The sequence below is a fragment of the Oryza glaberrima genome, chromosome 3, assembly GCF_000147395.1.
Source record: "Oryza glaberrima chromosome 3, OglaRS2, whole genome shotgun sequence".
NCBI lineage: Eukaryota > Viridiplantae > Streptophyta > Magnoliopsida > Poales > Poaceae > Oryza > Oryza glaberrima.
In genome coordinates, this window is record NC_068328.1 from 6,585,671 (window position 1) to 6,611,071 (window position 25,401).

Sequence of the window (25,401 nt, forward strand, 5' to 3'; positions counted from 1 at the left end):
GGTGATATTAATCCTACGGAAAGTCAGAGGATATGAATCCGCTGGACACAACCACTTGCTAATCTATGCATCACCAACAGTCTTGTTGATTGGCATGTTCGTCCACAGTCCAGTGGCAAACGCATGATTTTAGAGATATATAGAGGTACAGAGTAATAGAAAATTGTTTCACCGTAAAACAAAAGCTTATCCGTGATAGAGAAATAAAAATTATTTGTGATGGATATATTTAGGCATCGTCTCTCTCCCCGCGTCGCTCTCGCGCGGGCGGCTCGGTGGGGCGAAAAACCCTAGCCGCCCACGCCTCTTCTCCATCCCCGGTCCTCGCCGCCGCTGGAACTCGCCGGCGGCGAAGCCATCAGCGAGTAGGGAAGGTGGCGGCGAGGCCTTTTTCTTTGTGGTGTTTCCTTCCTCAGCGCGAACTGGACTGGACGAAGACGACGAAGTCCCCCACCAGCACGGTCCGAGGCGGCGGATCCGGCGCCCCCAAGGCCGGATCCGGCCATCCCCCACCTGGATCTGCGCGGCGGCGGCGCGAGGGCCTAGGGTGGCGCGGCGGCGTGCGGTCGTGGTGGCGGCAGCGTGCGGCCAGCGGCGAGGCGGCAGGTGGCTGCGGCTCGGCCGGCTCGGTTCGGGCGTGGAGGCGGCGGCGGGCGGTGGCTCGGCGAGGCCGGCCTGGGCGCTAAAGCGGCGGACAGCCGCGGCTCGGCGACGGCTCGGCATGGCCGACCCACGCGCAGAGGCGGCGGTGGCGTGGTCGGCTGCCCAAGGCGGCAGCGGCAGCTCGGCAGCGGCGCCCCCGCTCAACCTGGCAGCGGCGGCTCGGCAGCGCGGCGGCGTGCGGGCGTGGTGGCAGCGGCGTTTGGCCGGGGGCGAGGCGGCTGGTTGTGGCTCGGCGAGGCCAGCCCGGGCGCTGTGGCGGCGGACGGCCGCAACTCGGCGACAGCTCGATGTGGCCGACCCGCGCGCGGAGGCGGCAGTGGTGTGCCCGGCTGGCAGCAGCCTGCCCGACGCGGCAGCAGCGGCTCGGTAGCAGCGCCCCCGCTCGACCTGGCCGCCCGGCAGCAGCCCAGGACGCAGCGACCGCCCCCTGTGCACGGTGGGTCGTCCTCAGCGTCCAGACCTCAGTGGCGGCTCGGCGTGGTGGCCGGGCAGCCGAGATGCCACCGCGGTGGCTAGGTGAGGCGCGCGGCCGGATAATGGGGCCAGCGGGTGGCGCCGGTCTGGAGCGGCACCGCCACCGGCGGCCAGATGGTAGTGCTAAGGGAGCTGGCGGCGGTGGGTTGTCTTCCTCGTTGCCGGTCGGCACCCTTGCCCTTCCTGGAGCTCCTTCCCTTCTTTGCGGGGAGTTTCTAGGTTGGATTGAGGCGGCAGCTCGTCAGCGGGGGAAGCTCAGGCTGCCGAAGCAATGACACCTAGTCCTGGGTTCCCCTTTGGCCAAAACTGGCGAGGCGGCCGGCGGGTGGTGGAACAGAGGGGTCCTGGGCCAGCTCTCAGAGGAGGTGGTTCGATGAAGTCGGCCGACGGAGGGGCGTCAGTGCGGGGTGGTGGATACTACGTGCTGCCATTTGCCTGTGTGGTGGTTCTGAGTTGGTGGACAGCGACCTGCAGTCAAGGTTGTAGGATCCCAGGCGAAAGCCTAGTCCGGTGGTTCACCGGGCTACATCTTCGGGCGTCATAACCTCCTTGGGGCGTTGTCAAGGGTTACCCTCTCCCTTTCTCGACGAGCTTCTCTGGGTGAAAACTATATCTTTTTCAGATGGGCGATGGCGGCATCCTGGATGTCATGACCACCTTGGTGGCATCGTTTTTGGAGCCTCGTCTCTGTGGTGTTGCCGTTGGCCTAGTGGCGTTCGGCCACGCTTAACGGGGGTCGTTTGGTGCTAGGCTTCACCCTCAACGTTTTGTGCTTGGGTGGTAGTGTGTGGTGTGTGGCAGTGCACCTTAGTGCATTTGATGTTTTTTCTTGTAACTTTTTCTCCTCCTTAATATACTCGGTTTGCCTCCTTCGGCCTTCCCGGCGAAAAAAAATATTTGTACAAAAAAAATACAAAATTGTTCAGAGAAAATTTCAATTACTATAGCACCATACATAGAGATTTCTGCTCAAAAAGTCTTTTGTTTTACCGCTATACAACATAAATTCAGATATACACATCCCATCACACTACTACACTACTGTGTCTTGAAGAGCTCTTCAAAGTGTGGTCAAGAAATATCAATTGAATCAACCATTAACTATTTGAAAGATGGGCTAGGAAAAGTGCATAACGTTTTTTTTTTTTTTGGAATATATGCAGTGTTGAACCGCTTAACGGGGTCATATGACCCAGGTAAATTATTCAATGATAACTACTCCATCCATTTTATATTATAAGTCATTTGACTTTTTTAAAGTTATTCGTGATTAATCAAATTTATAGAAAAAATAGTAACATCTACAACACAAAATTAGTTTTATTACATTTAAAATTAAATATATTTTGATAATATATTTGATATGTATTGAAAATATTATTATATTTTTATAAGTTTGGTCAAACTTAAAATAAGTTTAACAAAAAAAAGTCAAACGACTTGTAATATGAAACACAAGGAGTAATTTATATATCATGTTAATTAGTATATTAGATATAATTAAAAATTTGGTACGTATAGGATTATGGTAGTTTTTTCTGGGTTCACCACTGATTTAATGTGAACAATCTCGATATTGAGAGTATGGCCAATGTGAACAATCTCAATATTGAGAGTATGGCTGTGTTTAGATGCTGTAAAAATTTGGCTAATTTTTTTTTACGCATACGAACATATATTTGAAGTATTAAATGTAGACTACTAATAAAACAAGATTCTGACTATAAACTGCGAGACGAATCTTTTGAGCTTAATTAATCCGTCATTAGCACATGTAGATTACTGTAGCACTTATGGCTAATCATGATGTAATTAGGCTCAAAAGATTCGTCTCATGATTTATAGTCGAATTGTGTAATTAGTATTTTCTTTTCCATATTTGGTGCTCCATACATGTGTTCAAATATTTGATGTAACGGAAAAATTCAAAAGTTTGAAGAAAAAAGTTGTAATCTAAACAGAGCCTATAGCACAGCTGACTCACTGTTGCCTGTTGGTTTGTTGTCGGTAGCGCTAGGCGCTAGCTCCCTATCAGTCTATCGCAGTCGTAGGCACCAAGCTTTTCTGCTGCTTGGTGGTTGGTGCTCGACGCGAGCAGCGCCTGCATGGCCGCGCGTTGCCGTGGGGCGCACTGGCATTACCCTCAACGATTGAACCACAGCAAAGCATCAGGGTCAAGGAAAAGGATTCTGCCGAAGCTGTTTCATGGGTTGTACTACGATTCTAGGTTTATCAGGGCATGTACAATGGTAGCCACAAATAACTGTGGTCTCAAGACGTCATATAGGATAGAACCACACAAAGGTTAAACTACCTAAAGTAGAAACCACTCCAAAACGTATTTTGCATGTCAGCCCCTATCTATTTATATGTCAGCCCTTGTATTATAAATCCTATTGAAACTTTATATTTTGAACCCTAGAGTAACCAAAAGAAGTATATATACACCCCTAAACAACCTGGGACCCACTGTCAGCCTCTTCCCATCCCTCTCTCTTTTTTATTCCCCCCTCTCTCTCTCTCTTCGATTTTTCTCCACCGACAGCCGCATCGCGTCGCTCGGTTCTCTTCTCCTCTCCCCTCCCCTCGCCGGTTTCTCCCCTCTCCTCTCCAGCGCGAGGTCGACGACGGGGAGCAGCAGTGGCGGCGGGTCTAGCGGCGGCGAGGAGCAGCGGTGGAGGTGGATCTGGCGGCGAGGAGCTCGCCGGCTGCTCTCCTCCCCTCTCGGGCGCGAGCTCACCGGCTGCTCCCCTCCTCTCTCCGGCACGAGCTCGGCGGTGGGGAGTAGCGGTGGCGGCGGATCTGGCGGCGGCGAATCTGGCGGCGGCGGATCTGGCGGCGAGGAGCTCGCCGGCTGCTCCCCTCCCCTCTCCGGCGTGAGCTCGGCGGCAGGGAGCACCGGTGGCGCCGGATCTGGCGGCGACGACGACCACGACGAGATGGGGATTTGGGGCAGTTGCACGGGGGTCCGGACGAGGCGACGACCGGGGCTCCGACTCCTCCAACGCGAGGCTTCGGCTCGTGGCTTCGCGGCTCCCGAGCGCAGGCGCGGTGCTTCTTTCGGTTCTTCTGCAAGCTCGCTGCGCGCCTGCGAGACCACGAGCGGGCGTGCCAGCTCGGCTCGGCTCCGACGTAGAGCCGTGAGACCACAAGCTAGGGTCACGCGTTGTACATGGCCTTAGAGAATGGTTGTTCTAACCCAACTAATAATATATATGCATGTATTGCACCTACATAGATTACTTGCCAAAAATTTTAGGTAGATACCCCATGTCCTATGGTAGATCCGCCCAAATCAACATATACTATCCATTAGTATTTATATTGCCAACCGTTTATTGATTTTCGATGGTATCATGATTCGTGTGTTTGTTGCGATGAGGATATAATAATATGAATTATACAGTAGAGAAGTTAATTAAGGTGTTAATATTATATAGATATTATAAGACTTTCTAGCGTTACCTATATTCATATAGATATTAATGAATTTAGACACATATCTGTTACACAAAATACTCCGTAGCATAATAGTTCCTACTATAAATGAAACTTTTAATTGGCCCTTCCCATTTCTTGTTTAAGCTAGCTCCACTACTGGTCCATTGCTACAAGTGGCAGGGTCTTTTTGAATTTCACGTTCTTTTTTGAATCGTAGGAACTTTCCTCCTTTTTGTGTATGAGAATTGTTCCATTTCTTGTTAAATTTTTATAAAATACATACAAAACTACTATATATACATATGCAGTATGCACTCAGCTTGATGAAATCATAGAAAACATGAGCGTGGAAGCCGTGGATTGGAGTTCTGGCTTTTTTTCTTTTGGGTGGGTGGGGCGCCCCGGGGGGGGGGGGGGGGGGGGTGATAATTCACTTGCACAGACATGTACACGTAGACATAGAGTCAGCCGATCCAATCCACAATAATGACTGCATGGCGTGCATGCCTATCGATCTGTGATCTGTCCCGTAGCTGATCACCAACCCACAGTCATGGGTTGCATGCAAATATGGCAACATGGATGACTAGCTGAAGAGACAATTTGCCAACGATCAAGAAGAAGAAGAAGAGGGGAAGAAAACGAAGAGGATAAGCAAGGTAGGATCGAGACTGTATGCGCCAGCGGCCAGCTCAAAAGCATATCGGTAGCTGGTTGGTGGGAGGCTGGGAGCTGGAAAACTCGTCGATCCTCCCTGTGAAACAAATTACACGCAACTCGATCAGAAAGTTCAGAACACCTTCAACTGGTGAAAGCGAAGGCAGTAGTATAACCGTGAAAGAGATATACTCTGTCCCGTCCCAAAAAAGTAGTATAGCTTTTTTATACGGTAGATTATTTAGTACTACTATGGCTATCCTACTATTTTCAAAGCCACTCTTTCTAAGCCACCTAAGATCAGATACAATAGCAGACTATTAGCCAGCTGTAAACATATTTTAATGAGATAAAATATGAGATAGAAAAGCAACGGGCTATAGATCTGTAGCCAGCTGCAGTACGAACTCTAAGACGCAGTGTGTTTGACAGATGAGACCATATATTAATAGTATAGTAAGCAACTATTGTATGAATTGGCTATTAGATTGGCTATAGATGAATTGGAGCTAGTAGTGGGCTATACTATTAACCTTGCTCTAAAGGAATGAAAGGTATTATGATCTTTTCATCCATATTCCTTAATCTTTGCAACACAAAAGAAATAGTACAATTTAAGATGTGAGTTTATATTTACTATGTTCTATAAAGAAGTAATACAAATGTGAAGAAGAAATATATTTACTACGTTCTGGAAAAGAAATTTATTTTTTTACGTAAAGAAATTTATTTGTTAAGTATAAAAATGGTCATTAGCAGTCCCACCTTTTTTAGCTTATTCATTGGATATTGTTACTACTATTTCTCAAAAACTTTCTTCTATGAAATTATTTAGACCACAAAGTTCTAATTAAGCTGGAGTATATGTTAAATTTAATTTTAAATATTTAATTTATTATCTAATCAAGTTGAGAACTCATAACAGTAATCTAATATAATCAATAATTTGTTTCAGGCGCCCGTTTGGGCTCAGTGGCTCACACAGTCACGCTGACACGCTTCACCACTTGATATGCAATTTTAGGTGAAGTCTGAAGAGATTATTTAGAGCAGATACAATAATAAACTATGAACTAGTTATAAACACATATCGAGAAAATAAAATAGAAGAAAAAGGAGTAGCGGGCTACAAATCTATAGCCAGCTGCCGCACAGATTCCAAGATACAATGTGTGTTTTAAAGGTAGGATCATATGTGTGATATCCCGGTTCAGAGTTTAATAGGATTAATAGAATACTCATATCAATAAGTTGTAACTTCTTTTTCGGAAGCCGATCTCCAAAGAACTTCAGGGTTAAGCGTGCTTAGCCTGAAGCAATTTGGGATGGGTGACCGACCGAAAAATTCTTTCCGGGTGCGCACGAGTGAGGACAAAGTATGCAGAAAAGACATGTGTTGGTCTGTGAGGGCAGTCTATGAGGTCGCGGTTTCACGGGCGCGTGTGTCGCAGTTGCGCAGGCATGGTGCGCACGGCTAATGTGGACCCGGAGTGGTCACACAACATGGCACATGCGCTGGCACTGGACACATGGACATGGCCAAGAGGGAAGGGACCGCGGGCGCGTGTGTCGCAGTTGCGCAGGCATGGTGCGCACGGCTGGTGTGGACCCGGAGTGGTCACACAACATGGCACATGCGCTGGCACTGGACACATGGACGTGACCAATAGGGAAGGGGGTGGGGATGTCAGCGCTGGCACTGGACACATGGACGTGACCAAGAGAGAAGGGGGTGAGGATGTGACATCCCGGCTCAGAGGTTAATAGGATTAATAGAATACTCATATCAACAAGTTGTAACTTCTTTTCCGGAAGCCGATCTCCAAAGAACTCCAGGGTTAAGCGTGCTTGGCCTGAAGCAATTTGGGAAATTCTTCCCGGGTGCGCACGAGTGAGGACAAAGTGTGCAAAAAAGACATCAGATGTTAGTGGGCCCGGCCTGGGAGAGGCAGAACGTTCCAATATGTTAATAGTGTAGTATATATTTGTAGATAACTATTGTATAAATTGGTTATTAAATTGACTATAGATGATTTGAAGCCAATAGTTGACTATACTATTAAACTTGCTCTTATTATGCTAGTTACTCCCTCGCTCCCTCCGTCTTTAACATGTAGCCATTTTTAACATATACCATTTTTTAATGTTTAAAGTTTGTCTTACAATATAGCAACTTTTTACCTATTTTTCTTTATCTCACCAATCACGACCATCTCTTATTTAATTTGTTTCATCTATTTTTTTATTTCAAACAACAACAATAACACCACTCCGGCACTCCTTCCTCCATAATTCCCATTAAAAACTCTAGAGAGAGGTATATTACTTGCTACCTCCATTCAAAATATATCTAGTTTTAACTATGCATATTAGAAACTTTTAGCTGCTGTAACTTTTTTTAAAATCAGTAGCTCCTTAAACAGTTCAGTTTTTAGTCTAGATTATGAGAAATTGTAATCGTAGAATTCAGAAAACGAACTAAAAGCCAGAAATCCAACTTTTTTAAATTTTCAGAAACTAGCTATCAACCAATTATTTTATATTTTAAGATGAAGATAATATTTTTTAAGAGCCGTACCAACGGCCACCGTCAGAGCCGTGAGCCGACGCCTTCCTCCCGGGTTGCCCATCACGCGTGCAGCGCAAAGTCGTACCAACCGCAGCTACAGCCCTCTCACTGACTCGCGGGCCCAGTGGTGGTCCGGCCGCACGGGTCAATTACCACGCCGTCCACACCCCTCGCCCGTCGCTGTGCTGTCCATATATACGGAAAAGGTTGCTACCGTTTGGACAAAATTGGTTATATAGCATTGAAAGTTTATGTTTTTGTTTTTATAGCACCAAAAGTTACCGGTTCACTTTAATAGCATTCAAAGTTCACCTTGTTCCCATTTTTAGGACTTCCGTCATTTTTTCCGTCCGTCTTGATCGTTATTGATCCAACCACACACATGATATGATATTTCTACCCCTCATTGACATGCATTATACTTGTACTTGTGAGGGGTAGAAACGTCATATCGTGTGTGTGGCTGGATCAAGACGGACGGAAAACGATTGAGAATTGACGGAAGTGTTAAAAATAGGAACATGGTGAACTTTGGATGCTATTAAAGTGAACCGGTAACTTTCGGTGCTATAAAACTAAAAACGTGAACTTTCGATGCTATATAACCAATTTTGCTCACGAGTTATTCGTCTTCGTGATAGTACTATGGTACTCTCCACTCCGTATCGATCGATAGCCCCGTGAAGTCAAACGTCGTTCGTTGTAATCTTGCATCGCCACCAACAACATATCCTGACACGTACAACGCGAGACCGGAACACCACAAACGGCCGCCGCCCCGTCCGAGAGTAGTTTAAAACACACACACTCGCGAAGCTGTTTCCGTGAAACGACTCGTGTATATCTCTCCTCACCTTGGCGCGCCAACGGTTGGTTACGAACGAGGACGAGCTGAGCCTGAGACGCGCGCTTCCCGTTCGCACAGCCGCACAGGTCTCTTGCATGGCTGCTGCTGCTGCTGCTGCGTCGTCCGCGAAGCGCGCGCTCCTCCCGTGGGCACGCGACGCCCACCACGCGCTGGCCAGGGCCCTGCAGGGATGCGGCGGCGGCGGCGGCGGCGGCCTCGGTCTCCGCGGGGCGCTCCCGACGGTACGTGTGATTACCCGCACTTTTTCAGTGGTTCGGATCCCACTCGCTCTGCTTAGTTTCTCTTCGACTCGTGGTGGGTTGCGCGCGCGTTCTGTCCGATCGAGATGGTTTCTGTGTTGATGCGATCGGTTGGGGCTCACGGTAGGGGCCTTGTGGATGTGCAGGCCGGAGGCAGGTGGTCTCTGCTCCAGTGCCGGTGGAGGTCGTCGCTGCCGCAGCTCGACTCCGCCGACAGGTGAGCCCCCTACTCATGCATGCAGATTCTACTCTTCCGGTCTCCGTTGAACGAGATTTTTGTTCTTTTCACGTCCGCTTCGGATTTAGTGTTGTTTATGCCATTGCCGCCGGGGCGTGTACGAGTGTGCGTGCAGGTCCGATGAGGAAAGCGGCGGCGAAATCGACTGGGACAACCTGGGGTTCGGGCTGACGCCGACCGACTACATGTACGTCATGCGGTGCTCGCTGGAGGACGGCGTCTTCTCCCGCGGCGAGCTCAGCCGCTACGGCAACATCGAGCTCAGCCCCTCCTCCGGCGTCATCAACTACGGCCAGGTCTGTCACGTTCTCCAGTCCACACACATGTCCATGCAACGAAACGTCGATCCAGGCGACCGGACTAACAAGTGAACGAGGGTGATGGCTGCGTGCGTACGTACGTATGTGCTCGATGATCAGGGGCTCTTCGAGGGTCTGAAGGCGTACAGGGCGGCGAACCAACAGGGGTCGTACATGCTGTTCCGGCCGGAGGAGAACGCGCGGCGGATGCAGCACGGCGCCGAGCGCATGTGCATGCCGTCGCCGTCGGTGGAGCAGTTCGTCCACGCCGTCAAGCAGACCGTCCTCGCCAACCGCCGCTGGGTACGTACGCGCGTACGACGAACGTAACACGACCGTCAATTAATTCTCGCACGCCATCTCGATGAATTCCCCGTGGTAATTCGGTCGCGTTGCGTGGTTTTTCTATCAGGTGCCACCGCAAGGAAAGGGGGCGCTGTACATCAGGCCGCTGCTCATCGGGAGCGGACCGATTCTCGGGCTGGCTCCCGCCCCGGAGTACACGTTCCTCATCTACGCCGCACCGGTTGGAACGTACTTCAAGGTGAGCACAAAACTCGGTCATTAGCTCGGTCGTCTTTCTGAACGTTGCAGCAGCTAGCAAAAATCTGAATATTTTGGACTCGATGGATGGATCGGTTTCAGGAGGGTCTAGCGCCGATAAACCTTGTCGTAGAGGACTCGATACACCGCGCCATGCCGGGCGGCACCGGCGGGGTCAAGACGATCACCAACTACGCGCCGGTAAACAAAAGATACCATATCCACTACTTCCGTCCTAAAATATTATAACCTAAAACAATAAATATGAAGAGTAGTTATGTCCAGATTCGTTGTTCTATAATAGCATCCATATTAAAATAATAAATCTGGACAGCGGTTATGTCCAAATTCGTTGTTCTATAATGGTATCCATACTAAAACAATGAATCTGGCCAGAGGTTATGTTCAGATTCTTTGTTTTGAAATGGGATCTATACTAAGTAACAATATTTTGGATGGAGGAAGTAATATCTATTACATCTAAATGTGCTTATGGACAATCTGCATGGGGGTTGTACGTTCAGGTGCTCAAGGCGCAGATGGACGCCAAGAGCAGAGGGTTCACTGACGTGCTGTACCTCGACGCGGTGCACAAGACGTACCTGGAGGAGGCCTCCTCCTGCAACCTCTTCATCGTCAAGGACGGCGTCGTCGCCACGCCGGCCACCGTGGGAACCATCCTGCCGGGGATCACGCGCAAGAGCGTCATCGAGCTCTCCAGGGACCGCGGCTATCAGGTGACCAATCAATCTACGCAGAGCACTGCATCCATCAGTGATTTGGCGACAGCACATCTGAATTAATTCTGAAATTTTTTCCCTCTAATATATTGACGTGTAATTATTTTGAGTATTCGCGAAAAAAAATTTAATTCTGAAATCGTTGTGATCTCTTTGGCCAAGCAGGTTGAAGAACGGCTCGTCTCCATCGACGATCTGGTCGGCGCAGACGAGGTGTTCTGCACCGGAACAGCGGTGGTCATTGCCCCAGTATCGAGTGTTACTTACCATGGGCAAAGGTAAAATCTGCGAGTCGATCGTTCAGGACAGGATCGATCTGAGTTCTTAATCCCACAAATCTGTGACGATTTTGTATCGGTTTCTTGGGCGCGTGTGCAGGTACGAGTTCAGGACTGGACATGACACGTTATCGCAGGCACTGCACACGACTCTGACGTCCATCCAGATGGGCCTGGCTGAGGACAAGAAAGGATGGACAGTGGCAATAGATTAAGGATGGATTATGGGCAAAGGGATCCCGATTATTCCTCATGTCATCCAATGTAGATTATTGTCGTTTTATATATCTTCCTGTAGCGACAGTGATCACAGCGCAAGTGGAATTTGGACGAACAGGAAGCAAATGCAGATCATCTTACTGCGTAATTTCTCTGTGGCCAATAAAATATCGTCATTGCCAAATCTTTGAGATAACTGAATAGTACGCTAATGAACAAATGCATAATTCCGAGTCAGTCATCTAGGCACGCGAACGGTGAATGCAATTATGCACAAAGCCGATTGCAGGCAACTGTTTTGATTTACAACATTTACAATTAATTTAAGTTGTGACAGCCTTGACGTCGTTGTTCCTTTCCCAATCCATAACACAACATCAGATGTTGATTTCTCCTAATGTACTTTCACGCACGCGTGAAGCAAGTAGCAGCAGGACAGCCGCAGCTAGCAGTTCACAGTGGCAACGAAAGGGAAGTGGCCAAATTCGCCACTCTAGCTGCAGTGACACGAAACGGAAGTACACGCCGATTTTGACACGAGGTTAAGTGGTCGCTTTCTTGGACGACCTCCACGTGGGTATGCTAATCCAAATATCCAATACCCGCCGGCGCTTAACTACGGCATGTATGTGTACGTCATATCGCCTGTGCATGCATTTAGACGTTCGAAGGGAAGAGTTCGATGCCGAAACAAACACGGTTCTTCTGTTCCTTTTTCTGCTTCCAGCAGCTCCGAGATCAGGGGACACAAACGGCATGATCGATGCAGGATAGCATTGATATGCGTTATCCGGATCTGGCTAAAGCCCCTTTAAATCACAGGATTAAGAAAACGTAGGAACAGAAAAAACGTAGGATTTTGATAGGAATGTAAGTGTAAAACAGATGATTACAAAATACAGGGAAAACATAGGAATGACCATTTGATTAAACCGCAGGAAAAACACAGGAATTGGATGTGAGAGATAGACTCAAAGGAAAGTTACCAAGATGTTAAAGCTCTTGCTAAATTTCCTCTAAAATATTTATAGGATTGTCTATTCTATAAGAATTTTAAAGGATTTAATAGGATTTAATCATTTGTTTCAAAGAGTTTCATAGGAAATTTTTCTATAGGATTAAAATTATCTATAATTCTTATGTTTTTTCTCCAAATCAAAGGACCCCTGGAGAGCTTCCAGAGGTTCACTAGTCTTGTCCTTACTACGGAGTATATACGTCAGGTTTGGAGGAGTGCTCTAGATTTCTGGTCAACCTGTCCAGGTGGTTGTCCTACTACTATATCTTTTCCTTGAATGATTTTGCTTCTTTAGTTGCATACAAGATTTTTTGTTTCTTTGTACAACTAGAGTCTCGATTAAGAGTCCGCTTAGGAGAGCTTTTTAACAGCTATAATATTTTCAGAATTAAAATATTTTCGCAAACAGTCCATCATATACTCTAAGACGATATAGTTACACAATTAAATAAAAAACAGAAGTCAAAAGTTGGGTTTTACCGTTTCTCTATATTCTCTTAAGATGGCTAACAACCAGCTACTTAAAATCTTAAGGTCTTCAAATAAGACATAACAAAGGTAACGGATTTTCAGTTTTTCAACGAAACAAGCAGCTTAAAGAAGATTTCGGTGATCGTGGATTACTTGCAAGGACGAAAGCGACTAGTTTAGGGGGTGTTTGGGAGTAGTCCCTCTTCCAAAAAATAAGTCCCTAGGGTAGAGATTTATTTTTTTGAAGAGACTCCCAAACACCCCCTTAGATTTCCCAGCCAGCCTAAGCCTACAGGGCTTTACAGATCAAACACTATTCTGGTCCATGGAATTCAGTAGGGTAAAGCACTGTTCGAATTAGTGGTTGAGTTGAGCTTTTCAGCGGCACACAAGATGAGATAAGTCATTAACACATAATTATTTATGATTAACTATTCCAATTTTGAAAAAAAATATTTCATTTATTTTTTTAAAAAAACTTCTAGAAAGATTATTTTTTTCAAAAAAGCGTGGCATTTAGGAAGTGTGCCCATAAAAAACAAGGAACTAGCTCATTCCAACGGTGCAGTAGAGACAAGCAGAGCACCTCAAATATTCTAAAAGAGAGAATGAGCAAGACGCATTAGCAAGTTCAGAGGGATATACAACTTAGTATTGACAATCGATACACATCCCAATTTCCTATAGGAAGAACAGACTACTCTAATGAGCACACTCGACAGCTCAAAAGAATTAAAAGAACAGCAAACACCATAGGCTAACATGGAGATTCTTTTTTTTGACTAACTACATGGAGATTCTTACTCCATTGGAGGAGGGGCCCGGTAATATGCAGGGACTGTAGCAGGGAAGAACATTTGCCTCACACCTTCAGCTTTGATGATTGGGAAGATGATACCACATGCACCCTGCAGTGAAAATTCAGTTATGTAGAGAAAACGAAATCGTCTGCAGTTGTATGGATTTTGAAGAGAGAATGTCAGTAAGAGGCTGCCACAAAGTTTTGTGTGTACAAATGCCAGTGAGTTTGAACTTTGAGGATGTTAAGAAAAGAAGAAGATTCCAGGAACTTACGGAAACCAGTCTCGCGCCGATCCACATGCGTTTAGGTGAAGGGACGGGGAGCATTAGGCGTCCAACGCCATAGATAGCAACAGCAAAGAAGTGGGCTACTAAACTCAGAGGCCGAGGATTGAGGCCAGAGAGAAGAGCAATAGGCCCATTTGAGAAGACTCCTCCAAGGCTCAAGTAATCAAAGCAAGCTTCTCGCATCTCATTCTTAGCCTGGTCAGTTGAGGCACAGAAGACCTTGTACAGAGCACCAGCCAGTGTGTTGATTGTAGAAGCAACAGGCTGAAAAGATAATAGCATTGTATTTACTAAAACCGTATACACATTCTGAGAAAACTAGGTGGTTAACTGTGACATGAAGAGTGAAGTCTGACCTTCCGCAGTGTATAGAACGATTCAAGGTACTTGCACAGGGAAGATGCATCGTGCAGGTTGCCGAGAGGCTTGAGAAGATTGCGTAGGACAACAATGTCAGAAAACGCAACGGTCATTCCACCACCAGTTAAAGGATGTCGCATGTTGAATGCATCACCCATCAACAGCGCGCCAGGGGTTGGAAGTGGAGCAGCTGGCATACTCCTATTTGGCATTGTCCTTATGCTTCCTTTATCAATTGCTGCAATGAAAGAATCATGGAGTTCTGGAGGAATCTGAAAACATAACATTTCAATTAACATCTAGTTTTAAAGAGTACAAAATAAAAATTACACTTGGTAGAGCAAAAATTAATACCTGAGGTGCAACCACAGTCTTGAGATATTTTGCCATTTCACCGGTTGCCATGGAAGGCACCTTCTGCCCAGGGATATCAACCAAACAGCGAATCTCAGTGCTGCTTATCGGGTAACATAGGATAGGTGAAGGATTAGCCAGGATAACATGACCATGGTTTGGGTGAGGAAGTTGACAATTCTCCAAAACCAACCCAACAAAACAGGATGGCACATCAACCTAAGCGCATGTATTTCCCATTAATATTAGTGAATTCAGTCAAGTCAAAAATAGTATTGGTGAATTCAGCAAGAAGCAAATCAGTATACTTTGAAAAATGTACCTTTGGAGAGCACAGGACACGCCGTAGGTTTGAGAAACAGCCATCGCATACAATTGTCAATGGTGCATAGGCCTTTAATTCTTCACCTGACTTTGTCTTGTATTGAACACCCTTAACCATGCCACCTTCTTCAAGCAATGATGTAACGGTTCCTTGCTCCAAATGAACACTGAAAGCAGGTGTATTTTTTTTACATAAAAAGAGAGAATGAGTGGACAGCAAAAGCCCAAAGTAGTAAATTTTGCATAATCATAATCAAGTATGTAAATCCAATAGATCCATCTAGAGTATATCATTCTGGAGGTGTAGATAATCAAGAAATTGACACAATCAAATGTATTAATCCAGTAGAGTAATATAAACAAATGGAATGTTCACATGGCATTATTCAGAAGAACTATATAAATATATGATTTTTCAATAAAATAAACTTGCATGTGCAAAAGTTATTACTTAGGCAAAGATGCAGCTTTTTGACGCATCTTCTGTATAAACCGTCCATTGTGAAAGCTCCTACCAGCAACATCTGAATGGAACTTCTCCAAGGGATAAGAAAGCTTTGTGTTTCTCCCATCTTTCAACAATGCGTAACCAAGGACACGCTGAGCATCGATTTCTTCAACACAATCTGAATAAAATCAAAGGACATTAAGTACAAAGTACTGACGATGCTTTTCGAAAAATGCCACTCTTACCCTCAAGACCCAGCTCCATCAATTTCAAATAGCCACCAGGCTGTAGCAGCTCACCAACAATTCTATCAGGCTCCGTCATGTCCCGCTCTATAACATGCACTCGTCGCCCATCCTAATTCAACAAACGAAACCAGGAATATTAGATTTTCTTTTTCAGGATATTTCTGTTTTTACCATAATGCATCGCTTGATGGTAACGAGATACATGACTGCATTTTTACTATTGAGTGTTCTGTTGTCGGATAACATGAATGATACTAGTACAATAGAAGTGATTCATTCTACCAAATACAAAAGACACTATGGTATCTCAATGTGTTTGTATCAATAGCAATTTTGACTTTTCACGTTCTACAAGACATTTTTTTCACCGTACAGGTTACTAAAATTACAGTATGGAAGTATTTTAAGTGAGATATAGAGTGAAAGGGAACTAGTACAGTTCCTTTTTCAGTCTAGGTGGTTTTAAGCATGATGATGGTAAAACTCTTGATGATTAGAAATTTGCACTAATCCTAAAACATAGTATTGTTAAAAAAAACCTGGTGCTTTGGTTGTGGTTTTCTTTTTTTCTCAATTTTACTCCTAAGTGAAAAGTGTACATAAACTGCATCTCGTACTGAACATAAGTACATAACACCAGCTATTGTTGGCCCGGTTTTTTTAAAAAAAAACCCAGATGTATTACTTTTAGAAAAACAAATAGAACATTTTCGTATCAATGGTGCGCCACTTACAAATTGGTGATAGACTGGTAGTAGTTACGAAAGCAAAATTCCAGCCTAAAAAAAATACGAACGATTCGTCTGAACCAAATGCGAGTACGTCAACAAACGAGTGAGAGACAAAAAAATGGAGCCACCTTTCCGAGCGTGTAGGCGAGCGCAGATCCGGCGACCCCGGCACCAACAATGACGATGTCCGTCCGGTCACCCCCATCCCCGCCAACAACCCGGCAGCCACCCTCCGGCGCGACCTCCCGTTGGCGGCGGCGGCGCCGCCACCCCATCTTCACTGCGACGAGGAAGGCCGCCGTGAGGAGCGTGGCCGCGGCGAGGCCAACGAGCTGCCCGGCGCTGGCGACCGCATCCATTTCTTGCTGCTCTGCGTGCGTACGTACGTGGGTGGAAGCTTAGAGAAGTGCAAGCGAGGTGACGGGAGACTACGTTTTATGGGAGAAGAAGTGAGCTGAAAAAAGGCCGGACCGCCGCTGATTAGCAGCTGGCAATGGCCTCGTCAGCTTTCGCTGGCGTGGCTCGTGTTGGCAGAGCTGGAGCTGCTTTGCGCAACAGGAGTCAACGTGATTCAGCGAGCAAACGGTAGCCGTCCATCTCGCCCCCGCCACACGAATCTCGAGGCCGGAAAACCATGTCCGGCTCCCAGTTTTACAGGCTGTGGCCATTGCATTACCACCTCTTCTTCTGCCGCTACAGTCCGAGGTCCCCAGGCACGGATCTTGGCGCTTAATGAAGTGATAATTTTTACTGGTTATTAGTAGGTGGCAGTCTGGCAGACATGCCCCTTGGCCCTTGCCATATGACTACTACTTGCAGGAATTGTCCGTCGGATGAAAGAATGCCATGAATATCATAGATACCATGGCTTTATTTAGTGCTGTGGACCAAGCAACTTTGCATAAAAGAAACAGTAGCAGACAGAACAGACAGGAGGAGCAAAGACTGGCAATCGCCGTCGCCGGAAGCCAAACAGAAGATGAAAATATTAAATGGTACAGATCGCAGATCGTGGGCCTCTTGGCATGTTGGACCATAGCCATTCACAGTGCTCCGACGTGTCATTCGGCCATCGCTCGACACGTCAGAGATTCGCAGCCAGCTAGGCGTCACGCGCGACCAAACCAAGTCCGCGGAGCATACTTTGGCCACCCGTTCTTCTGCAACTATCTGACAACTCGAGGGCGCGCGGCGTGGGGGAGAACGGCGCGGCCGCGTTGTGGAGGTCGTGGCTCGCCCTTCCTCCCACGACCCCCTTCGCGGGGAGCTCGAGCAGGAGCCCAGCGGCGGCGGCGCAGCCATGGAGGTAGTCTTACCAGGTAAACCGGCGAATGACGGCGATGACGACCACGACTTCACCCATCCCAATCTGCGCCCCCTTCGGGAGTTCGCCGGCCGTCTCGATCCGTGGCGCCGGGAGCTCGCCGGCAGTCTCGATCCGTGTCGCTGTGAGCTCGCCGGCCGCCTCGATCTCACCCATCCCCATCTCTACGTCCTCCGGGATCTCGTCGGCCCTGTCCCACCTCGATTTGCGCCGCCTGGAGGAGGAGGAGGAGGAGGAGAGGAAGCAGCAGTAGCACGGGATCGATCTGAAGAAGCGGCGGAGGAGAAGGAGCAGCGGCACGGGAGAGAGAAGGAGCAGCGCACGTACGGGAGATTGATCGATTTGCTCGGGGAGAGAGATGGGTGGGGAAAGGTATTCCCGTGGTGGGCCCAGCGTGAGAAAAAAAATCTGTTATGGACCCCACCCAAAGCTACACGCACTGGGGAGACAGGAGCTTCGTCTGTTTTTTTGCCTATGTGGAGGCTGGGCTTCTCGCTGAGACGGTGGCGCATTGCTAATGCCCTTGATGTTGTTTACTAGCAAACACAGTTGTATCAATCAATCACACACAGGAGTCCTACCCAATGGAATTCAGTGGATTAGCAACGCACCCAGTTAGAGCAAAGACGCAATCATGATGAATTCATGGGGAATATACAGCTTAAGGATTAGCAGTCGACATGCATCCCTGACGGAACAACGAAAGTGGCAAGTGTACAGGGAATGTGACGGTGTATACAGGTCCCCTCGTTCCATTAGAACAACAGCACACACAACCTCACGGCCTGACGACTACTACCAATTACACAGGAAAATTGCCATCCACGAAAAACATCCGCCGATCAGGACAGTGGCAGGGATTTTCTCTTCGCTTCTCCTTTCATTTTCCCCCCTTACTCCATTGGACGAGGAGCACGATAATAGGCAGGGACAGTGGCGGGGAAGAACATTTGCCTCACACCTTCAGCTTTGATGATGGGGAAAATTATACCACATGCACTCTGCAGTGAAAACTCTGGATTAGCAATAGTATAGAAACGGGAAAAAAAAAAGTCTATTTAGGGTTTAGCGTTTAGGGTTTAGGATAGGGATTGAAAAAATTGTATAGAAAACTGTCCATGAATGGTACCACGATGGAAATAGTAAAGTTTGAAAACTTTGAAGAATAAGATTTGAGATACTCACGGAAATCAGTCTTACGCCGATCCACATGCGTTTAGGTGAAGGGAGGGGAAGCATTAGGCGACCGACACCATAGATAGCGACAGCAAAGAAATGTGCCACTAAACTCAATGGTCGAGGATTCAGACCAGACAGAAGAGCAATAGGCCCATTTGAAAAGACACCTCCAAGGCTCAAGTAATCAAAGCAGGCTTGGCGCATCTCATTCCTAGCCTGATCAGGTGAGGCACTGAAAACCTTGTATAGAGCACCAGCTAATGTGTTTATGGTAGAAGCAACCGGCTGTGAACATGAAAGCGCCATACATTAAACAGCATACATTTTGAAAGGTGGGTGGTAAATTGTGAAATGAAGAGTGAAGACTAACCTTCCGCAGTGTATAGAATGATTCAAGGTATTTGCAAAGAGCAGATGCATCATGCAGATTGCGGAGAGGCTTGAGAAGATTACGTAGCACAACAATGTCAGATAATGCAACAGTCATTCCGCCACCAGTCAAAGGATGCCGCATGTTGAATGCATCACCCATCAAAAGTGCACCAGGGGTTGGATGTGGAGCAGCCGGCATGCTCCTGTTTGGCATTGTTCTTATGCTTCCCTTATCAATGGCTGCTATGAATGAATCATAGATTTCTGGAGGAATCTATCAACAGAACATTTCCATTGACATTTAGTTGCTATGAGTAGGCAAGCAAAAACTCGGGACAAGACTGACTGAAATAGCAAAATAATACCTGAGGTGCAACCACTGTTTTGAGATATTTTGCCATTTCACCGTTTGCTATGGAAGGTACCTTCTGACCAGGGACATCAACCAAACAGCGAACTTCAGTGCTGCTTATTGGGTAAAATAGGATAGGTGAAGGATTGGCCAGGACAACATGGCCATGGTTTGCATGAGGAAGTTGACAATTCTCCAGGACCAGCCCAACAAAACAAGATGGTACATCAACCTAACCACATATTTCCATCAGTATTAGATCTTCTACATGCATGAACAAAAAAGGATAGTGCAAAATCTAAAAACTGTACCTTTGGAGAGCAAAGGGCGCGGCGAAGGTTTGAGAAACAGCCATCGCATACAATTGTCAGAGGTGCATATGCTTTTAATTCTTCACCTGACTTGGTCTTGTATTTAACACCCTTTACTGTACCATCTTCTTCAACCAATGATGTAACAGTTCCTTGCTCCAATTGAACACTGAAATATAAAACATAATGCCAAACATTTACCTCATGTCACATGCAGGTGCACGAATTAGATACATCCAGATATGGCGCATGTAGAAGGAAAGAACATGTGAAATACATCATTCTGGACGAGTAGCCAAATAAGCACTTAAACATAATCTAATATTTTAATCCTCTAGAGGCAACTAAAATACTAATGAAATGCTCACATCAAACAATACAAGAAAATCATAAAAATAAGTATGTCAAAAATTCTAGTAAAGATAAATTTGTGTCGAGAAAGACTATTACTTAGGCAAAGATGCAGCTTTCTGGCGCATCCTCTGTATAAACCGTCCATTATGAAAGCTCCTACCAGCAACATCTGAGTGGAACTTCTCCAAGGGATAGGAGAGTTTTGTGTCTTTCCCATCTTTGAATAACGCGTAACCAAGGACACGCTGAGCATCTATTTCTTGAACACAATCTGAATATAGTTAAAGATTTAGTCCACTGTACCACTAATACTATAAAAAATATGCGCGCGCGCGCGCACATACACACATACATAGAGAGATAAGGGGGAAGCTTACCCTCGAGACCCAACTCGATCAATTTCAGGTAGCCACCAGGTTGTAACAGTTCACCGACAATTCTATCAGGCTCTGTTAGGTCTCTCTCTATAACATGCACACGACGGCCATCCTAAGTCACAAAAGAAAAAAAAAAGCGATAAGAGAAATCTCAGGGATAATTGTTTCACTGTAATTCATCATTTGATCATAATGAGCCATTGAATTGCCTTAATATCAATAAGTTTTTATTAGAGAGCAAAAATGATACAGTAGAGGTGCTTTTAACAAATACAGAAGCACTAGGTGACTAACGGAACATCGCAACCCACAAAACTACAAACATTAGAATCTCAGTATAAAATCATGTATTAATCGATAAGTCTCTGAATAACAAGGGCAAATTGTGATCATATCAATACAAAATAATATTATTGAAAGTAATTTTAATGTGAAATGCAGTGAATTCATATGGCAATGGGCAACCTAGGTGTTTTTAAGCATATTGATGGTCAGCTTTTGGAAGTTTGTGCAGACTCAAAAATATAATACATCCGATGATTATTTTTATAGGGGATGCTTTTTTTGAAAAGTCTATTAAACTTTAGCAATTGATTTATCATAAAATATATTCTTCAAACTATAAAACCGACATTTTGTGAGAGCACGTTGAAATGCGAGCCAATTTGTATAATTTTTATACACTAAATGTACTTGTAAATTGACTATGGTCAATATGTATATATTTTGACCTTTTTTAAAATTAAAACAGCCCTTGTTAAATCATCATTGGGAGTATCATTTACAAAGAACAAACGTGCTAGGTATAGTGTCCCCTCCATTGAATGGTTGATGGTAATACAAACATTTAGTTCTAATGACATTGTCAACTATGCATCCACTGTTCTCACTCTATCCTTTGTGTGTATACAATTTACGCTCACACAAAGTGTTCTCACTCATATTTCAAAAGCAGTCATGGGGTGAGTTAGTCATTTTCTCCTGGACCTATCTCAATTTTACCACCTCCTAAGTTTGCGCAAAGTCAAGAACTCAAGATATGCCCAAGCAGTATCAGTTTTTCTATCAAGAAGGTGTCACTCTCATAGTTGCTGGGAGTTGGGAAAATAAATTGGGTCATTGATTTAGTTGGGCATTCCATTGTGTCAAGATAGAGCACATAAATGCTCTGTTGATGCAGATAGAAAGGAGCATGATAAAGAATAGAAAACCAGAGAAGGGAACACAAGTGACTCTTTGCTTCTATATAAGAAAAGATATAGTAATGGAGTTACAGTAGTTCCAGACTAGAAGATAAACTGTATACAGTCGGAATTATATTGGACATGCTCTATACAACTTGTTTGAAAAAAACTTTTCGGTTTGAGTTAATTTATATTGTTATTACTGCAGTAAAAGATTTGCATCACCAATCAACAAAATCTGTTTTGCTATAACCAAAACTGTATTGGTTTTATAGAACACCTTAGATTCATCTTTTATTTTTATTCAAATCATGTATTAACTCTCCTCTTGGTTGTCACTTTCTGTCCCTTTTCTGCTCCATCCAGATGACTTGTGGTCACCGGCCACGGCCAGTATGGAGTACTGCAGATGGAAAAGAGAGATTTCTCATCACAGTTACAAGACATGCGATTTTTTGCACACCAACATTTATTGGCCACACAAATTTCATGTCCACAAAAAAGGAAGAGACCGACAGACTTCGCTTTCTACCGGCACGCTAGAACATGCAAAAATATTGATCAAAACAAGAAATTGCATGAAATCACAATTAATTCATACACGAATCTAGTCTTCTTGGATTAAGACATCAGCTGCCTTTCCAGAAATAAATCAAAGCTCGACGCATGCATAAGCAGGGGTTGGCAATTTGTACTTAAGACTCTGCTTCAGGATAGAAAAATTCGTCCTTGCGCCTAACTTACCGGAAAAGAAAATTCAATCTTGCAGTGTTCTTCAATCTTTTTTTTTTAATCACCCTGTTCTCAACGAAGCGTAAGCAACAAATTTGCAGATTTAAAAAGAAGAAGAACCCATCTAAAAATCCGAACGTTCCGCCCCCAAACCAATGGGAAAACTCCAGCGAACTAAGTAGGCGAGAAGGAGTCACCTTTCCGAGCGTGTATGCCAGCGCAGATCCGGCGACCCCGGCTCCGACGACGATGACGTCGGTCCGGCCATCCCCGCCGCACCCTTCGCCGTCGGCCACCCCGCAGCCACCCACGGCCGCAGGCTTCCCTGCCAACGGCGCCCGCCGCCGGCGCCGGCGGCTGCCAAGAAGCGCGGCGGCGAGGAAGATCGCCGCGAGGAGCGTGGCCACGGCGACGCCAATGAGCTGCCCGGCGCCGGCGGCGACCTCCGCCATCCCGCACCAATGGTGGTGGGGCCTCCTCGGCCGCTCCGCGCGTGGTGGTGGGCTTCTCTGCTGCGGTCGTGGGGCGGCGCCGATGCGCGTCGCGGCGAGGCGGCGGCGGGCGAGAGGGGAGAAGGGAAGCGGCGGTGGTGGTGGTGGGAGGAGCAGGCGGAGACGGGCGGATGCTTCGAGATTGTTCCGATTTATCGGGAGCGGAGGGGAAGGAGGAAGAAGAGGAGAACTCCTCCCTCCGGTTTTCATAGCTGGCTCGGCTCGGCTCCTCCTCCGCATCGCTGGATTTTTCCCAACTCCCAAAAATACGATTTTGACGTCTCTTTTTTTTGAGTTTTTTTTGTCTGTTTAGTTTCAAACAAAATTTTTGGCGATGTTACGTTGAATGTTTGAACATATACATTGAGTATTAAGTATTAAATATAAAAAAAAATCAATTACATAGTTCGTCAGAAAATAGCGAGACGAATCTTTCAAGCCTAATTATGTTATGATTTGATAATGTGGTGCTACGGTAAATATTTGTTAATGACGGATTAATTAGACTTAATAAATTCGTCTCACAGTTTTCTGGCGGAATCTGTAATTTATTTTATTATTAGACTATATTTAATATTTTAAATGTGTGTCTGTATATTCGATGTGACATATAGGGATAAAATTTTTTACAACTAAACAGGTCCAAATGGGCAAAATTTGTTTTGTTCTGGCGTTGCAACTTGTATTACAAGAGGTGGCCACGTCGTCATAGTCCGCGTCAAGGGTCCTGCCTAACAAATGAATTCATTTCATACGGTTGGTTTGTTCTGTAAACTTATCAGATATCTTCGTCTACAATATCTGGTGGCCGGGTTGTGATACTATTTTGTGGCACATAAAAATATGTTAGGAAACGATAGGCGAACAAACGATAAAGAACAATAGATCAATCACAAAAGACACGAGATTTAACGTGGAAAACCCTCCCAAAATAGGAGAGAAAAAACCACGGGCGCCAGCCAGCAAAATATCTTCACTATATCTGAGGTGAGGTTACATCGCCGCACGGCGGCTTACAAGAGGTATATATATAGTGGAACCCTAAAAAGGGATGATGATCCGTACCGCGGGGGCTCCGCCCCCGCACCCCCGGGCGTCCCCAGGCGCACAGCCCAATGGGCCAGCTTCAGCCTTCGCTCCGCTACGGCAGAAGCTGGCCTTTATTAAGTGTAAATGAATTTGGATCACAACTCAACAAAAATATACATATTTTATGATACACGTCGATTGGTAGGACTCGAAAAGAAATTTGATAATATATCACTCTCTATAGCAATCAAGGGTACCGTTGAACCGAGAGGGTATTAATGGAGTTGGCAGAAATTATTTGCAGTCATGATCAAAATAATATATGTCAAAACTTATTGTGAGAAAATGATTCATGCTATGTGAATCACCACATATTGATCATCTCTATGATAAATAAAACATGTCACTTCAAATTATATGTCGACATAATCTTCAAAATCTACTAATATATCTCTTTTAAGTGAAACTAGATAGAGATTTTTACCTTGCAAAGAAAAAAGGATCCATATTATAGAATGTCGCGAGAGATGAGTAGAGCCACGCAACCATAATGTCGATCAACTGCAGCATGCGCAAAATAAGATAAACGGATATCAACCACCATCTTAATTTTTCCAACACAACATCAAAACCAATATCACACAGAACAAGTCGACAACCTGTACTATAAAGTCGTATCGCCAATTTGATCATCGATAGCCCAACAAGCAATCCTTTATGTGTCTTCATCAATTACCGTGCAATCATTTCAAAAATTTTATGGAATACTAATTCTAAAACCTCACTACACTGGCTGGAGGACACACGGAGAGCTAGACTAGAGTTGTGACGGAAGTTTTAGTGGACGATGATGATAAGGAACACAACGTAACCTTTGAAATTATCTTTTTTTTTTCACTGTACCTTCATATTGTTAAATATCTACTTCATCCGTTTCAAAATATAAGACTTTCTAGCATTGTCCACATTCATATAGATGTATGTGTCTAAATTCATTAACATCTATATGAAAGTGGGCAATGCTAAAAAGTTTTATAATATGAAACAGACCAGAGGTAGTATATGACTTGGTGATGTATACTATTAGGTTTTATTTTTTATTTATAACATTTTTCCAAATTGTTTGCGAGGAGCATGATACATACCTAGCACTCAACAAAATTTGTATTCTTTATAGGATATTGACGTGTACTACCTCCTTTACTTTAAAATATAAGTTTTGTTTGGATTCAAAAAGTTAATGTATTTTGAGTCAGATATAGTTTTTTTTTTCAATCCACCAAACATAGTACTAACAATATTTTGGAATTGTCTGAACATGAAAAACCCACGAAGTGGGTGTAAAACACACCGACAAAAACACATCCACTAGACTCGGAGTCCTATTGGTTGACGTAATAAAGCAAAACAAAAGTTAAAATTTGA

At 45.3% G+C, this 25,401-nt stretch overlaps 3 protein-coding genes and 1 pseudogene across 5 annotated transcripts; 1 reads left to right on the plus strand and 3 right to left on the minus strand.

The window, feature by feature from the left end:
- Positions 1-3,541: 3,541 nt before the first annotated feature.
- LOC127765034 (uncharacterized) lies at positions 3,542-4,409 on the minus strand (annotated as a pseudogene).
- Positions 4,410-8,601: 4,192 nt separating this feature from the next.
- Positions 8,602-11,571, plus strand: LOC127768085 (branched-chain-amino-acid aminotransferase 2, chloroplastic-like). The gene is made up of 9 exons (XM_052293608.1): positions 8,602-8,893; positions 9,058-9,128; positions 9,265-9,445; positions 9,569-9,751; positions 9,861-9,992; positions 10,094-10,192; positions 10,516-10,728; positions 10,897-11,009; positions 11,110-11,571. Exons 1-9 carry the CDS (start codon positions 8,747-8,749, stop codon positions 11,222-11,224), a joined length of 1,254 nt encoding a protein of 417 aa, XP_052149568.1. The 5' UTR covers positions 8,602-8,746; the 3' UTR covers positions 11,225-11,571.
- Positions 11,572-13,309: 1,738 nt separating this feature from the next.
- LOC127768084 (squalene monooxygenase SE1-like) lies at positions 13,310-17,942 on the minus strand. Of its 3 annotated transcripts, XM_052293606.1 has the most exons (9): positions 17,588-17,942; positions 16,400-16,641; positions 15,538-15,649; positions 15,296-15,470; positions 14,843-15,011; positions 14,521-14,739; positions 14,163-14,438; positions 13,792-14,070; positions 13,310-13,625 (listed from the first exon to the last, which is right to left on the minus strand). In XM_052293606.1, exons 2-9 carry the CDS (start codon positions 16,628-16,630, stop codon positions 13,518-13,520), a joined length of 1,569 nt encoding a protein of 522 aa, XP_052149566.1. In that variant the 5' UTR covers positions 16,631-16,641; positions 17,588-17,942; the 3' UTR covers positions 13,310-13,517. The 3 variants fall into 3 exon arrangements, with proteins under 3 accessions (XP_052149566.1, XP_052149564.1, XP_052149567.1); XM_052293604.1 differs by having other exon boundaries at positions 16,400-17,942; XM_052293607.1 differs by lacking the exon at positions 16,400-16,641 and having other exon boundaries at positions 17,588-17,941.
- A 288-nt stretch (positions 17,943-18,230) lies between these two features.
- On the minus strand, positions 18,231-23,205 carry LOC127768083 (squalene monooxygenase SE1-like). Its single transcript, XM_052293603.1, has 8 exons — positions 22,654-23,205; positions 20,541-20,652; positions 20,260-20,434; positions 19,810-19,978; positions 19,512-19,730; positions 19,145-19,420; positions 18,781-19,059; positions 18,231-18,596 (listed from the first exon to the last, which is right to left on the minus strand). Exons 1-8 carry the CDS (start codon positions 23,185-23,187, stop codon positions 18,489-18,491), a joined length of 1,872 nt encoding a protein of 623 aa, XP_052149563.1. The 5' UTR covers positions 23,188-23,205; the 3' UTR covers positions 18,231-18,488.
- Positions 23,206-25,401: the final 2,196 nt, after the last annotated feature.